This window comes from Neltuma alba, unplaced genomic scaffold, assembly GCF_004799145.2.
Source record: "Neltuma alba isolate B1F8T4 unplaced genomic scaffold, ASM479914v2 tig00013242_pilon, whole genome shotgun sequence".
Lineage (NCBI taxonomy): Eukaryota > Viridiplantae > Streptophyta > Magnoliopsida > Fabales > Fabaceae > Neltuma > Neltuma alba.
In genome coordinates this window covers 43,801-57,548 of record NW_021637538.1, presented here as the reverse complement: position 1 = coordinate 57,548, position 13,748 = coordinate 43,801, and the positions used below count along the sequence as shown (strand labels likewise).

Sequence of the window (13,748 nt, the reverse complement as noted above, 5' to 3'; positions counted from 1 at the left end):
GGTCAAAAGCTTTTTCCATGTCTACTTTTACTGCTATAAAACCCTTCTTGCCTGTCTTTGTTCTCATGCGGTGTATAGCTTCCTGGGCAATAATTATGTTGTCACAGCTTGAACGGGAGGCTATGAAACTGCACTGTTCTTGCCCAATTAGATGATCCATAACTGATCTAAGACGAGTAGCTATCACCTTGGTTATTACTTTACAGCTTACATTGCAAAGAGAGATAGGTCTCATTTCCTTTAAGGTCGTTGGTTGGTCTACTTTTGGGATGAGGACTATGCTAGTCTGGTTGAAATTGCCAATAGTGGTTGGATTCTGAAAAGCCTCCTTAACCAACTTGCACAAAGCCTGCCCCACTTTCTCCCATTGGGATTGGAAGAAGTGTGCTTGGAGACCATCGGGTCCTGGAGCTTTAAATGCACCCATAGAGAAAGCAGCATTTTTGATTTCCACGTCGGTCACTTCTTTATGGATTTCGTCGACCTGGTTTGGTGTCAGACTTGGGAAATTTTGTGGCCAGCTCAAATCTTCTTCTACTTGATTGTCTTTTGTATAGAGCTGTTGGTAGAATTGACTAGCCATCCGTGCCAGTTCTTCTGGGTTTTGTACCCATTCCCCTCTGTCATTTCGCAAGGCTGTGATTCTCTGCTTCTTTCTCTTGAACACAACTGAAGCATGAAAGAATTTTGTGTTTCTGTCACCCCATTTGAGCCAGTTACAGCGGGCCTTTTGAAACCAAATCAATTCTTCTTGGAGTGTTAGTTTATTATACTCATTCCAGAGTTTCTTTTCCACCCGAGCTAACCCGTTTGAAGGATTACTCTTTTTATGTCTCTCTATGCCTTCTATTCGCTTTAGAATTTTTTGTTTACGCCTTGGAATACTTCCTAATTGTTCTTTATTCCATTTGGTCGCAGCTTCTTGGAACTTGGCCACACCTTGGCACCAAGTACTTTCTTCCCAGGCTTCTTTCACAATATCATTAAAACCATCCTTGAGGGCCCAGGCGGCTTGGTAGTGGAATTGCTGTGGTGGTGTTTGCTGTTTCTCTTGACTGTACAGGGACAACACTATTACTTTATGATCAGATTTGTATTTCAGATCATGATAAATTCTGGATGTCGGAAATTTTATGTCCCAGGCTATGTTCCCAAAGACCCAATCCATCTTTTCCTGAATCTCTCCTCTTTCCCAGGTGAACCTGTCTCCAGTATCTTCCAATTCCCATAGCCCTGAATCTGTAATGCAGTCATTGAAATCTGACATGGATGTGAGATGTGGCTCAGCCCCTCCCCTCTTGTCTCTTGGAGTCCTGTAAGCATTGAAGTCACCCAATAAGATCCAGGCTTCCTCTGTAGCTTCAGCTATGGTTTTGATTGATTGCCAAAGAACTTGTCTTTTACGATGATTAGTCTCTCCATAGACAAAGGATCCGAAAAAAGTTTTGGAGGAGTGCCTGTCTCTGATTTGGCAGTGTAGGATTTGCTCATTGGATGAGATGTAAGTAACAGTGCAATCTTTTTCATTCCACATGAGCCATATACCTCCAGCATATCCAGTAGCTTCCGCTCTAATCCAATTGGAGAAACCCATTTTCCTTACCGCCCTGTTTGCCCTTGGCCCGCTAATTCTTGGTTCAATTATACAGAAAATATCAATTTTGTTCTTTTTGACAATGTCTTTCACAATTATGGGGAAGGTCCGGCTGCCGGCTCCCCTACAATTCCGGCTAGCAATATTCATAGATAAAAGGATAGGAAGGAAAAGAGCACTTATCTGCTCAACTGTGTCTCTGGGATGGCTTCAACTGTTGCCGTGTCCTCCTTAGCCAGTTCTATACCTCTTCCATTGTCCCATAGCATCATAGGGTTTGGTGGTTTTGGGTGTAAGTGGAATTCTGAGATTGATTCGTTTCCACTCCCCTTGTTGGTTGGCGGGTACCGATGATGGCTTGCACTTGTGTTTTGGTTCCCCATTTCGGTATTCTCCTGTTCATTTGAATTGCTAACCATCAGGTTCTTGGTCTGGCCATTTTGGTTCATATTTCCACTAATCACATAATGCACTCGTTGTTTAGGGGCCAGCTTGGCCTTCTCTTTCGGTTCTTGCTCCACTTGGGCTCTAGATTCATTGTTGAGTTGTAGATTGGGCTTAAGAGTTCTTTCTGTTTCATTTTCCTTTCCCATGTTGGGCATGTCATTCTCCTTCCCGGAGGCTTCTTGGGCCCCCTTTGATTTTGTCTTTGAAGACTGTTTCGAAGGCCCACTAAATTGTCTTCCTGTCACTGTTGCTTTTCCCATATTTCCAGGCTTCTTTTGCATAGGGAGTTCAACCACCTCCTTTCCGCTAGCTCTGCTGTCTCCATTCCCTATCTCGTCTTCTTCTTCAAGCGCCGCCAGTGCAGCAAATCTAGATGGTGCATAGGTCTGGTCTTCCCTTCTGCCAACTTTCGTACTATTTCCCCCATAGGCCGTCCTACTCGCTGGCTTCTCTCCCTCGAGATTCGAGTTCTAGCAGACCCCGAAACAAACATCCAGGGTCTGAAAGGTTCAGGATTCGTCGGAGTTAAGTTTTCCGGTTTTCTCCGGTGTGTTCATATCAGTTGATTTGCTGGTTCCATCTTGTTTCTCAGGTTGACTGCATTTCTTCCACGGACATGCTTCCCTTCTATGACCATAACGCCCACATTCAAAGCAGATCAATTTCAGTCCTTCATACTCAACATTAAAGGCTTCGTTTGCCGCTATAATTCTGGGTACAAGCTGTTTCTGTAGATCAAGCTCTATGCAAATTCTAGCATAGCGTGCCCTCTCTGTTGTTGTCTCTGCTGAGCATGCGTTCGCTAGAGTATTTAAATCTACTTTTAAAGGTCTTCCCACTCTTTCTCCCAGTCTTGCTATACAATGACTATTGTAGCAATGCATAGGGATGTGAGGAATTCTAATCCATGTTACTATCCGACCCAGAGGGTTCTTGAAAGGATCGAAGTATGGTGTCCATCTCTGCACCATAACACAGTGTTGAGCAATGACCCATGGTCCCCCATATAGAACTCGTCTGTAGTGCGCCTTCCAGAACTCCGGGTTTGTGAATTTTACCATAAAGTAATTATTGGGCAGGTCTATCAGGTTAAAGTTTGAGATTCCCCACAATCTTGAGAGATGGCTTTTCAGATTATACAGATTATATCTTCTTCCTAGCACAGTGATTATCAGAGAAAAATTCCACGACTTACACCATTCATTATACTCTTCTTCTGAGATTGGAACCACCGGGTAGATACTCATCAATCTCTTGACTTCCTCTGTCGGCTCTGGCATCTTCCAAAAAATGTCATCTTCTTCTAGATGTATTTCTTCTGATTCCGTGTAGGATCCTCCATTGGCTACTCCATTGAACCCCAGTAGTGATTGCTTATAGGATGGGGTTTTTGAATGACTTTCGCCTTTTTCACGTCCCTGATCTGCTGGGTTTTTCCTTTTCCCTAAATCCTCCTGATCACCCTCTTGTTCTGGTTCTTTTTCATCCATGTTATCATCCATAATTGCTTCGGTTGCTCCTTCTACTTTCTTCTTCTTGGTCCGAACGTCTCCGGTAGAGTCCGCCGGCCGGTCTGGTGGGTTTTTGCGTTGACCTGTGTCTTCCATATCACGCAAGTCCTTGGCACAGTTACCAAGAGAGAGAAAACTAAGTCACTAAGAGCTTTTTTCCAGCGAGCTTGATACTGTAACCTCGCTAGATGCATGTTCTCAAAAAAATAAAAAGAGAATTACAATTAAGTTTCAATAAAAAGAAATAATTATTAAAAAAATTCAAATCAACATCAACGAAAATACCTATATTTAATAGCTAACAGTACTCGAACAAATTTTCTCATGAAAAGTATCACTAGAAAGATAAGCATCACATGCTTAACACAGAAAAGCAAAAGTAGGTAAGCTTCTTGATTGGAGATTTGAGAATGAGATAATGAAGGCACGTTCAAAACAAACTTTTCTTGGGGGAAAAAACAAGGGAGAATTACAATGAGGTCCCAAGTAATTAAAAAACAAGTCCCAGAGGTTGTCATTTTCACTGTAGGACTTGTTATTTCAGGCTGTTCAGGTTGTTACTTGGGACTTTGTAGTGATTATTTCTCTTGTGTGGGACTTGAATGTAATTCTCCCAAAAAACAAGTTTTCCAAAGTTGGAAATCATCATGCCACAGGGTCTAGTACGAATTAAAGCTTCATAAATGTTGCAAAAAACCCATCTCATTTCTCTCACATGATTTGAGGAGGGGGGGGGGAAGAGAGAATGTTTTACAGCTTCTGATTCTGATCCGTAAGGATTGTCAGAAGAAGAAGCAGTACGCTAAAGCCAGAAGATGAGAACGATGGATGGGTTAAACATACTATAGAAGAAGTTCTCAATAGAAATTAATGAAGCTTGGTGTGCTTTCATTTTCACATGCGGCTAAACTCTTTCACTTTATTACTGAGTATTTAATTTAGTCAGTGTAACGCACGGCTTTTTGTTTGTTAGAATGATTTAATGAGAAAGTAGAAATGCTCGGAAAGGTACAAGGTACTAATGCTGGTTAAAAAAACAGGTACAAGGTACCAAGAACAGAAGAAAAATTATATCGCTTTTCGCAAAATTTATTGAAGAAAAGACATTAAAATATCCTTAAAAATGTTAAAAGATAAATTAGGATAAATAAATTTTAAAATCCCAAATAAAACCTCTTATACTATTTTAAAATTTTCAAATATTATGGAACGACAACGCTGTCTTTATTCTCAGTAACTACTCTCATATAACTATTAGCTATTCTAGTTTAACTATTGACTACTTTTGTTTTCAAAGTTCCAGTGACTACTTTTATATAGTTATTACCTACATAAGAGTAGAAAATAACTAAATATCAATTCAAAAAAAAAAAAACTAAATAAAAATAGTTACTAGATTTTCAACAACACTTAATGCGCTTTTTGAATTTTTGAAACAAAAGTAATCAATAACAAAATTAGAATAGTCAATAGTTAAACAAGAGTAGTCACTAAAATCTTAAAAATAAAGGTAATCAATGGCAATACTAGAATAGTTAGTAGCTAAACAAGAGTAGCCATCATAGTTCTAAAGACAAATGTAATCAATAACTAAAAAAAATATAGTTACCAGAGTTGCAGTGATCAGTCACTAGAGTTGCTAGGTTGCCGGCGCCAAAGCTCTAGTGAGGGGAAGTGCTGAGGTGGCAATATTTAAAAAAAAAAAGAAAAAAAATAGTAAAGGGTGTTTGTGTAATTTTACAAGATTTGAAAATTCTAAGATGATACAAAGGGTTTGAATTAGAATTTTGAAATTCACCCACATTGATTTATCCTTTAGCAATTTCTCGGGTATTTTATTGTTTTTTTTTTCAAATTTATATACCATTCTTATTGTAATGCTAAGAATCTCTTAATTTAACTTTCATAAAGGAAATTGTAGGTTTTTACCCTTTAAAGTGGAAAAAAAATGGAGTTGGTGTGTCACTCCCTTATCGGGGGATGGTTTTTTTTTTGTTTTCAACTTTCAACTCTAGGTTTTAATCTTTCAAGTTTCTTTTCTATCAAAATATTTGTTTCTATAATTCAATAGAAATTTGGATAATTTTACTTTTTGAGGAACTAAAACTTATGATTTGAAATTTAAAAGACCAAAGCCAAAATGAGAGCAGACTTGAATGACTAAATATTATATTAGCCTTGAAAAAGAACACACTATTCATTAGTCCTTAATAACATGGCTTATCTCAGACTAAATGGTTTTTACAAAATATATAGAGAGTTAATATAATCTTTGGTTCCTCAAATTTGTCATCATTTTAGTTTTAATCTTTTAAATTTCGTATCATACGTTTTGGATCCTTTAGGGGCGAAATAGTCTATGTTTTTATTAAATTACAGGGACCAATATTTTAAATTAAAAGAAATTTGAGAGACCAGAATCTATTATTTAAAATTTGAGGAACTCAAACTAAAATGAGAGTAAACTTGAGGGATAAAAATTATATTAACTCAAATATGGACATGAGAAATTTCAACTATAACTCGTTTCCTTTGGGAAAAAAAAAAAGTCCGGAGATAGTAAGAGCTTTGTATTTGTGCTGGCGGGTTGAAGCATCTAAATAATTAAATGTGACTATTTTCATTGCAAAACTAACTGAGCAAAAGCAAATTATCAGCAATTGATGGAATGTTACATGTCGGTCCAAGAACGGTGATGTTTTTTTGGTTGGGAGGGAGGGCTCAAGCCCAAAGAAAAAAAAAACATCAACCAAGATCACTATGATCCAGCAACCCAACAAGTCCGTTCACTTCTTCACTTACTATTTTGTCTCTTTCTATCAGCTGCAATATGTGGGGAGGGACGTCTTCCACGTGGCTCCATCGTCCCAAGCAATTTAAATAGGCAAAAGCTACCCAAGTAATTTGCAATCAAAACTACGAGCATATAAGATTCATTAAAGAATTTGCTTGGAATCACGTTGGTAAGTATTTATAAACATATTTTGTGTAACTTCAGATAAAACTCTACTCACCTACTTATCTTATATTTTATAAAGTATGATTAAAAAATTATTTATAAAATATTCCAAATAAATTCTAAATATATACGAAAAAGAGTCGACATGACTCTTGTCGAAGAGAAAATCTCGTAAAAAATAATCAAGGCTGCGGGAACATATATAAAAAAGGCAGTTTGAGACCCTATAAAAAAAAAATCTTTGAAAAGGAATTGAAAAAAGAAGTTATTTAAAAATTTTATTGTCAATATCACTTCTGATTTTTAATATAAGAATTAGTTAACTAATTTGAATATAACAACAACAAAATCTTATCCCATTAAGTGGAGTCGGCTATATGGATCGCACGACGCCATTGAGCTCTATCCAAAACCAAATCTTTGACTAGTTTGAATATATTAAAGAAATTAGTTAAATTAGTTATTTGTAATAAATTAGTATTATCTTTTTTAAATTACCCTTGCTAATCATGGATATTAGTTAGAACTTTCATTTGATAAAACTTTTAACATGCGTAGCTGCTACAAGGATTATCTTAAAAAAATAGATAAATATGAGAAATAAAATAAATTAAGATATTATATTTAAAATCAAATTGAATATCAAACTAAGTATTATAAACTGGAGGTAGTATTTTGTGTAATCAACTGCTGTCATCGAAATTGTAGAGGTTATAAAAATTATCATAATTGTAGAATAATTGAATGTTTACTTGGGGTGTTTAGTTTGTCCCCTTCACGCAAATCAAGATGATTTTTATTATATACTATCTCACATTCTCAATATAAAACCTTATTTAATTTTAATTTTGTTTTTAAATATAATATCTAAATTCATTTTGTTTCTTATATTTATCAATTTTTTTTAAAATAGTCCTTATAATAATAGTAGTTCTAATCAATACATTTAATTAACAAGAATATTTTAAGAAAGATAATACCTATTTATTACAAATAATCAATTTAATTAATTTTTTTAATCTAATCAAATTAGTCAATTAACTCTTATATTAAGGACATGAAGTATTATCTTAGGTTCTAGTTATAAGATCTTATTTGTAATATATAAATGAGTTCTTATAAATAAGATCGAATGTAATAATATTTGCTTTATATGCTATAAAATTATTTGAAATTTATGGCGCTAGGCTCTTAGCCCGCACATGAGAAAGTTCTCCTGTGTGTGTGTGTTTTTTTTTTTTTTTTAGCTTTTTGGTGAAAAAAGTTCTATTCCTCCAGCGACCATAGAAAAGTGACCGCGAATGGAATGGCCTTTCTGTTAATGACCTGCGTATGTGGGGCATTTTAGTAATTGAGCACCACAACCACCGAACAGGCGGAGGGGAAGATCCCAGGCCGACAAAGCGAAAATCGGTAAATCAATTTTGTTGACGCTGATAGGGAAAAACAGTATCGCATCGAGTAAGAAATCAAGACCATGATACTTGCCGTCGTGTTTGCCAACTCTGAGGGCAATATCCTCATTGAACGGTGCTTTCCGATCTCTTCTTCCCGTTTCTGAAGTTAACATTTTCCTTGTTTGTTATTGACTTACTGTGTGTGATTTTTACTTTGATTAGAAATTTCACGTATAGGCATTCGATCTCGCTTGGTGTTGGAATAATTGTATGTGCGGGCTGGGAGGTGTTGATGTTCTGTTGGATCGGGACCGGGTTTAACAGGATATGAATCTGTATAGCATGGCGGGTTGTTCTTTTTATGTGAACAGTTTGAATAATGGGCATTTGAGCAGAAAGCAAACTACCCAGTTGCAATTTCCCACTGTAGGAGCACTAGTCAGTGTAGCATGAGGTGTTATGGTTCTTCCCCTATATCAATTATGACCAAGAGGCAAGGGGGTAGGGTTAGCTGTGTTATTTGTGAAATCTTGTTTTTTGTTTAATGAAATTTCATTGAGAAGTGATAAGTCGTATAGTACTCTAATTTGGGTAATTTTCAGGTGGAAGACAAATATCACTAATTGCTTTCCTATTACTTTTGCTTGAATTTGTTTACAGCATTCTTGACTTGTAGCCAACACTGGTGCAGTGGTTGAAAGAAAAGAATTGTTGATGACTAAGTACCATAGAAATTAGAGTAAATATTGTTGAGCTTTGCTATGTAACCTGGCAAATTGAGAAGTTTCTTTTGTGGTATCTTTTGAGTAGATCTGCAGTCGTCTAGCATTAAAAAGAGACATTATAAACTTTATGATGATGTTTGAGCTTATCTCTGTGACTCACCTTATTGCAGTTTTCATGGAGTTCCTGCAGAGGAGCGTCTGCATTGGCGCTCTTTCTTGGTTAAACTGGGATCTGATAACCTGAAAGGTGTCAAAAATGAAGAACTCCTTGTTGCTAGCCACAAGTATGTACTTTGTTCTCTCATTTTTCTCACCTCTTGAAGACGTGATGTGTGTACACAGACCCATATAAATTGCCTTACCGGAGTACACTGTAGGGAAGCTTTTGGGAACTGCTCGAGAATCAATGCTAACTTAGATGAAATAGTTGTTGAGTTTGTTTATCTTAATCAAAATCAATGCAAGCTAAGATCTAATGTTGCTGATTTTTCCAGTGTGTTGTTAAATACGATGAAGTCTAGCAAGCTAATAGTGCTAGATACTTGAATAAAATGAACTTGAGAAGTTGCCATTTCAGAGTCATTCAAAGTTGAAAAATTGGAAATAAATTGTAGAAGATTAACCGGCACAAAACATGTTCAATGAAGTTTAACAGTTGCTACTGCCATTAAAATCAGAAATTTGCAGTAGAACAATCAGCTCTCTCTCGAGTTTACTATTTGCTTCTCTGCAACCTGTTATTTGTATATCTTGGCCTTATGATTCCTTCTCTTATGATATTATAGTATTTTACTTGGAGAATGTATTTTTTGCTATCAGGTCAGTTTATATTGTATACACAGTGCTTGGGGATGTCAGCATCTATGTTGTGGGAAAGGATGAGTATGACGAACTTGCCTGTATGTATTTACTGCATCTCTTTTTGATATCTTTTTCTTCTTTGAGATGGAGGAGGGATTCTTACGTAACATTTGATTGGAGTGACTAGTTCTTTTGGTCTTGAAAATAGTTAACATTGGTTGGTTTTAAAGCTAGAACGACTGCTTTGTTAAGATTGCTAATCTAATGAACTTGTACGGAATAAAACTGTGATTTTGGAATGGATTGATTTTGGCAATGCGCCAATGCCTTCTAAAAACGTAGAGTGATAAAAACTAGTGATCAATAAAATGCGGGTCAAGCTGGTTCTAAGCGTTGTTTTTGTAGTTTCAAACCTACTGAAAGAGAAAAAAGAAGGAAAAAAGACAGAAAAGACATTGTGACAACAGTAATGTATGTTTGTAAAGACTTCCACTAGTACTTACGGCATTTTGTCTGCAGTGTCAGAAGTGATCTTTGTGATAACCTCAGTTGTGAAGGACGTATGTGGGAAGCCTCCGACTGAGCGCCTTTTCCTTGACAAGTATGGAAGAATCTGCTTGTGTTTGGATGAAATTGTTTGGAAGGTGAGGTGCCATTCTGGATAATTTTAGCATTCTTAATGAAATGACAAGCCTAAGATCTTTGGCATTTTTTAATCTGTTCATTCATTGTGCTTGCCCACATCAATCATCTGCATTCATCGTCTCTGTGTAAACCGTTGACACTGCCCGTTTAGAGGGACTATAAAATCATAGATGTCATCCATTTTGGATGAAACAAACGCATTGGATGTTCATGGTAGTATATAAAAGATGTCATGGTTAATTTCTGTTGTTTCCTGTATCTACAATGATTGAACCAAGCTTCATGCTTTTTACTTCTGCGTTTCATGGTTGAGTAATCTCTTCTGGATTTTTCGATTGACATATTCCTCGTGTATCTTTTCAAGGGATATTTGGAAAACACAGAGAAAGATAGGATCAAAAGATTAATAAGGTTGAAGCCTCCAACGGAGTTCTGAATGGGAACTTTAAAGCCAGCCGTGGTAGCTTGGATAGTCCTTCGAGGTTCTTTTGCTCCGCAGCATCTTGTAATGAGTTTTTCCCTGGAAAAGGGCGTATGTTCATTTTAATATAGTTTTTTAATTTTAAAGATTTGTAACAGTTCATAAGAAAAATGGTTATTATATTTCATGTGGGCGATGTACCATTCCCCCCTCTCGCCCTTCATATGTTGGTTCGCTTATCAAGTGCCGTCTACGGTTGATGTTGTTGTAGTGTTTCTTTTAGAGATAAGTATGATGGACATTGATACGTAACAGAATTTGAACCTAATATAATAAGACACGAATTACATTTAAGTGCAAAAAATATAGATTTTTTATTATTTTTACTGTTTGTTTTTCATAATTGAGGACTTAATTAGATGATTTGTTTTTTCAGTGGCCCTTCAAGTGCACCATTATATCAGAGCTCCAAAATGCAATCTGAAAACAAGAAAACGATATTATATAATTTTGCTAAGAAAGTGGACGCTTGAAAATTTTATTGCCTAAAAGGATTTTTTTATATAATATTTTCTGTTTTATACATAATTGAATTGAAGATATATTGCATGCAAGTGAAGAAGAATGTTACCTACTAGGGACAAGGTAAGTTGCATTAGGGTTCTTGGATATTTCAGCAAGTTTCTCAACTTTCAGTGTTTTTGGCCGCTCCGTGAAACTTTTAGTATTCCTTCATGAAGAAATGGACAAACGTATAAAGTGTACTACTTTTCAATCATATTTGTCTTTTTATGATTAAGCAGGAAATAAATTATTACTAAAATTTGTAGATCCGATCAGTCTAGAAAATCTCCTAGAGTAATAAGAACACTGCTCCACTCTTTTGCCCCCCAGAGTCACAGATACTAATCACTCTGGTCTTCTCCCACAAAACCACAATGAGATCTCTCATTTCAGTTCTTATAATTGCCGCCATCGTTGCGCTCTCAGATGCCAACCCAACATTCTCTCAACCCCAAGCTCTTGAATCCTTCAAGCTCAATGAAACCCAGCACCAGGTGGGTAACACCCCTTTTTCCTTTTCTTCCTTTTTTGAAAGGTTACCTTTCCATCGGATAAAGCATTGGGGGGGGGGGGGGGAAGAAACCCTAAAATCACGCAAAGCAGAAGATTATCCAGAAAGAGGAACATTATATGGGGATTTTCATATTCAAACTTAAATTAGTATTCTAGATCTCCGATACATACTTGATTTTTGTTTTTCTGTTGCAGAATCAGGCTAGTTGTTCATACAGAGTGTCCATAAAGACAAGCTGCTCTTCACCTCGATACACCAGAGATCAGATCAGTCTCGCATTTGGCGATGCTTATGGCAATCAGGTTGGTAAATTCCTGAATCATCGGAATCACTCGCAGATAGATTCTTTCATTTCTGCTCAATCAATCTGGTGTTGGTGGTGATAAATCAGGTTTATGCCCCACGGATAGATGACCCATCTTCTGGGGCATTCGAACGGTGCTCTACGGATACGTATGAGGTATACGGTCAATGTACGTATCAAATTTGCTACCTGTATCTGTACAGGAGTGGATACGATGGTTGGAGACCAGAGAAAGTAACAGTGTATGGATATTACACCAAGGCCATTACGTTTTACTTCAACACCTTCATTCCCAATGGCATCTGGTATGGATTCAACTTGTGCCAGGGTTCTGCAGTTTCTAAAGCAACAGAGTAGTAATAATGTGGCAATGGAGTTCAAAGGATGAACTGAATTCATATTGCAGACCAGAAAATAAATAATGTAGTGATGGACCGAATCACGCTTTGGATGTTTTCTTGGGTAGGTTTTCGTGGGTCTGTGAGTCTAGTTGAGTCTCTTGGTTGATTCTATGTTACCATGTGATGTTGGCTTAATTTTTGTTGTTAGATGATCTTTTTAATGTACTATTCCGTCTAGTTAAAAGTAATTAATAGTAGTAAATATAGTTTTTTTTTTCTAATTACACTACTATATATAAATAGATAAATGTGAGAGAGTAATAGTGAGATAAAAAAAATGTATTAAATATATTAAATTAAGATAAAATAGGTAATACTGTATTAAATACTTAAGACAAATTCAAAAAGAACCTTATAAAAAGAAATAAACTTATTAAAAAATTGAATCTTATAATAATAGATGGTGGGAGTAAAATTTGTAGATTTGGTTGTTTCTTTTTTCTTCCCAATGATTTTGTCAAGTTTAACTTCTTCCACCACCTAATCCTCTCTCTCTTTAGGTGGCCCAATTAAAATAAAATAAAATAAAATAAAATAAAATAAAATAAAATAAAAACATAACCTTTGCTGTGTGCATGTGAATTGGAGCGGAAACCAAACATAGCTTGGATTTAATTGAGTTTGAATCTCTGTTTACATTTAGTGCTTCGACTAAAAGAATATCTCTACCTGAAAAAATGGGGAGGAAATGGTGAAGAATTTATGTTTTTAAAAAATATTTCATTAGAAGGTAATTTTATGTAAATTTTAACTGGGTTAACAATATCATTATTGGTTCTCACATGATAATCGAATTTTAATTTTAATCATTATAGTTTCAAATCATATAACATTTCATCTTTATTTCATCAATGATACTATTAATTCATTAGTTATATACTTATGACTATGGGGATTAACATTTTAAATAGAATAAATTAAAGTGTAGAGATAAAAAATCACGAATTAATATTATAGGAATCAAAATCAAGATTGAATTATCAGGATCAACAATGATATTAACCCATTTTAATTAGATCTCTGTAATTTTTTTTTATTAGATCGTTCTTGTGCATGTGAGCTGAAGGAGGGAAAGGCTAAAAGTAAACTGAACCCTCGCAAGATTTTTATTTCAATGCCCTGGAAGAACTGCAATTACTCATGTGCACTCATGGCTATCTCCCCCTCCCTTTCTACCTAAAAAACATTAACAACTTTTATTGTTGACCCTATTAACATTGCCTATAACTAATGACGAGTCCACAATATTATTAACAAGGCTAAAGTATTTTGAATTATAGGCTCATTAATTGAGATGATCATAGGAGCTTTCAAAAACAATTTTTTAATAGTGATTTACAGAATATAAGATAAACAAGTTAGGAAAATTTTATAATATATTATAGAAAGATATGTTTGTACTCCCCCACTCGTAAATATAAAACTGATTTTATAATATAAATTAATAAAATTATACTACTTTCGA

At 35.6% G+C, this 13,748-nt stretch overlaps 2 protein-coding genes across 2 annotated transcripts; both read left to right on the top strand.

The window, feature by feature from the left end:
- Positions 1-7,877: 7,877 nt before the first annotated feature.
- Positions 7,878-10,854, top strand: LOC114735642 (TSET complex member tstD). Its single transcript, XM_028923341.1, has 5 exons — positions 7,878-8,041; positions 8,804-8,917; positions 9,453-9,532; positions 9,954-10,078; positions 10,444-10,854. The coding sequence occupies exons 1-5, from the start codon at positions 7,989-7,991 to the stop codon at positions 10,513-10,515; spliced, it is 444 nt and encodes a 147-aa protein (XP_028779174.1). The 5' UTR covers positions 7,878-7,988; the 3' UTR covers positions 10,516-10,854.
- A 427-nt stretch (positions 10,855-11,281) lies between these two features.
- Positions 11,282-12,467, top strand: LOC114735641 (embryo-specific protein ATS3B-like). Its single transcript, XM_028923340.1, has 3 exons — positions 11,282-11,558; positions 11,773-11,880; positions 11,970-12,467. The coding sequence occupies exons 1-3, from the start codon at positions 11,439-11,441 to the stop codon at positions 12,237-12,239; spliced, it is 498 nt and encodes a 165-aa protein (XP_028779173.1). The 5' UTR covers positions 11,282-11,438; the 3' UTR covers positions 12,240-12,467.
- The last annotated feature ends 1,281 nt before the right edge of the window (positions 12,468-13,748 follow it).